Source organism: Chiloscyllium plagiosum, chromosome 25 (assembly GCF_004010195.1).
Source record: "Chiloscyllium plagiosum isolate BGI_BamShark_2017 chromosome 25, ASM401019v2, whole genome shotgun sequence".
Taxonomy (NCBI): domain Eukaryota; kingdom Metazoa; phylum Chordata; class Chondrichthyes; order Orectolobiformes; family Hemiscylliidae; genus Chiloscyllium; species Chiloscyllium plagiosum.
Genome location: NC_057734.1, coordinates 46623357 through 46625726, shown reverse-complemented (window position 1 = coordinate 46625726; position 2370 = coordinate 46623357). Strand labels below are relative to the sequence as shown.

General features: G+C 41.2%; 1 protein-coding gene across 1 annotated transcript in view; it reads right to left on the bottom strand.

Annotated features, from left to right (window-relative positions):
- The window catches only part of LOC122562488 (phospholipase A2, minor isoenzyme-like), a 21784-nt gene extending 20920 nt beyond the window's left edge, over window positions 1–864 (bottom strand). The window contains exon 1 of the mRNA XM_043715324.1: window positions 831–864. Coding sequence (XP_043571259.1) covers window positions 831–864 — 34 coding nt within the window. The remainder of the gene's footprint in view (window positions 1–830) is intronic.
- Between the last annotated feature and the right edge of the window lie 1506 nt (window positions 865–2370).

The window sequence follows — 2370 nt, the reverse complement described above, 5'->3', positions numbered from 1 at the left end:
GCCTTCCTAACCTGCAATCTTCTTCCTGACCTCTCCGCCCCCACCCCACTCCGGCCTATCACCCTCACCTTGACCTCCTTCCACCTATCGCATTTCCAACGCCCCTCCCCCAAGTCCCTCCTCCCTATCTTTTATCTTAGCCTGCTGGACACACTTTCCTCATTCCAGAAAAAGGGCTTATGCCCGAAACGTCGATTCTCCTGCTCCTTGGATGCTGCCTGACCTGCTGCGCTTTTCCAGCAACACATTTTCATATCCAGACATGAATAAAGTTTAAGCTGTACAGATATTCCCAAAGTTGGGTTCAGGACTCCAATAGGGGTTGTAGCTTACGTTTGGTGTCCCGAACACTGAAGCAGCTATGCCTGCTGTGGGGCTTGGACTAAGTTATAACAGCTGTGATCTCACTTCTACTTTCACAGACCCCCTATCCTACTCTTAATGAGGGCTGGCAGCAATTTTCAAGCCTCAATATGGGGTCACATTGGGGAAAAAATTCTCTATATTGTGTAGTTGCACCCGTACATTGCACATTTTGGGTACATTTGTAAATACTCAGATATACCAAAATAAATAGCTATATGTCCTGCTTTAAATGCATCTGGTCCACTTGACATGAACAACTCTGTTTTCAACATTTTAAGCCTGTGTTTAAAAACTGGTATTTTCTACCTATAACAGATGGCAATGAAGAGTACAATACAACTATTGCTAATGTTCAATCAAAGGGTTGAAACATTATTCCTGCCTCAATGATCTCACAAAAGCTAGGAAAGTTAACAGTATTCTCTCATTCCACTTATTGTAATGGGCACCGTTTTTTAACATACCTGCAAGCAGCGCAATAAGTATCAAGGATCGCATTTTCGATTCACTTCCAAACTTCAAGGATGCTTTGCTCAGAGCCATTAGATTTATACCCCAATCTGCCCCTGTTTTGACCTTGAGAGCATGTACCTTGGTTGTAAATTACAGATGGAACATTCTCAAATTAACAGTGGAAACTTTGAACTAAAATATATTTTAAAAATTGAAGCCTGATAACAGAAGGTACAGGATTTCACAATGTGTGCTAAGCCTGGTGAAATGGGAATTGGTAAGGCAAGGGTGACAGACATGTGAACCTTGGCTAGATTCAGATTGCATTTGGAACAAAAGTAGTCAATATAGAGTTGAGAATTTTGTGTCAGTACTGGTGATTTGTGTAAAAGCAAGTACAAAGGCTAAGGCAAAATGTCCATCTCAATATGCCTCCTGTAAGTAAATTGGTTGATTATATTGGCAGATCATTGTAGCTGTATGTTGCATCATTCTGTCAGGCATCAATGTAAAGAACTTTCCGACAGTGACACCAACTCTACCAGTTGAACGTTCAAGATGAACATCATTTGGATTGGGTGGGTAGGATCTAATACAGGATAGGGTGTTTACCACTGTAGGATCATGATAGTCCAGTTCGGTCATCATAGTCCCAAAGGTCCATAGGCATCAATTGATTGCATGGAGCTCACAAGTCAGTACTCCACAAGCATGGGGCAACATGAGAAGGCAGGGCATTGATAAAATCACCACAGTTAGTACAGGGATTGAAACTGTGCCGTTGACAACATTCTGCATCACATTCAGGATACCTAACCAACTGGGCTCACCAGCCCCCACAATCCTGATGCTCAGAGTTCATACCAGGTGAGTTTGATAACTGTCACAGTATTACCAATCTGTGATTTAGAGTATGGAGACATAAGCACAGGAAGTTGTCAAGTTGTGAGGCAATAATTCAGTCATACTGACAACTGAAGCAAAGGAAGATTAGTACCACTTGAAGGTTTCCTAAACCATCGATAGAAGGCAGCCATTGAGAGCTTGAACTTTCACAAGTTCATCCATCCAGTGGAAGTGTAGCATCAAATGAGTGAAACGGAGATTTGCAGCTCCTTGTACATGATCAGTTTAGGAGTGGATTCACACTAAATGTTCAAGGAAGGAGCTTGATTTGATTGTGATGCATTTTCTCCCTCATTCTCACTCTCTCTGTGGTATTTAAGATGGTTTCCCTTGTCATCTTGTTCCAATACCTCCCCTTACCATCCAGTTCCAAGTGAATGGTTTCACATTGTTCTACTTCCACCTATCTAATTGTATTCGGAGCACTTAAGCAATGGCTTTTATTTTCCTACTACATTTTAACTGATCTTCCAACATCTTGTCTTTAATGACCATATGACAGAGTGAAGTAGCTGAGGTTGAGAACATTATCTTGAGGAACAATTGTAACAATATTCAGGTATGATTTCAGCAAAACAATGCATATAAATGTCTCTTTAACCCATTTATTCCATGTACTCCTCACTGATAATTCAATCCACTGTT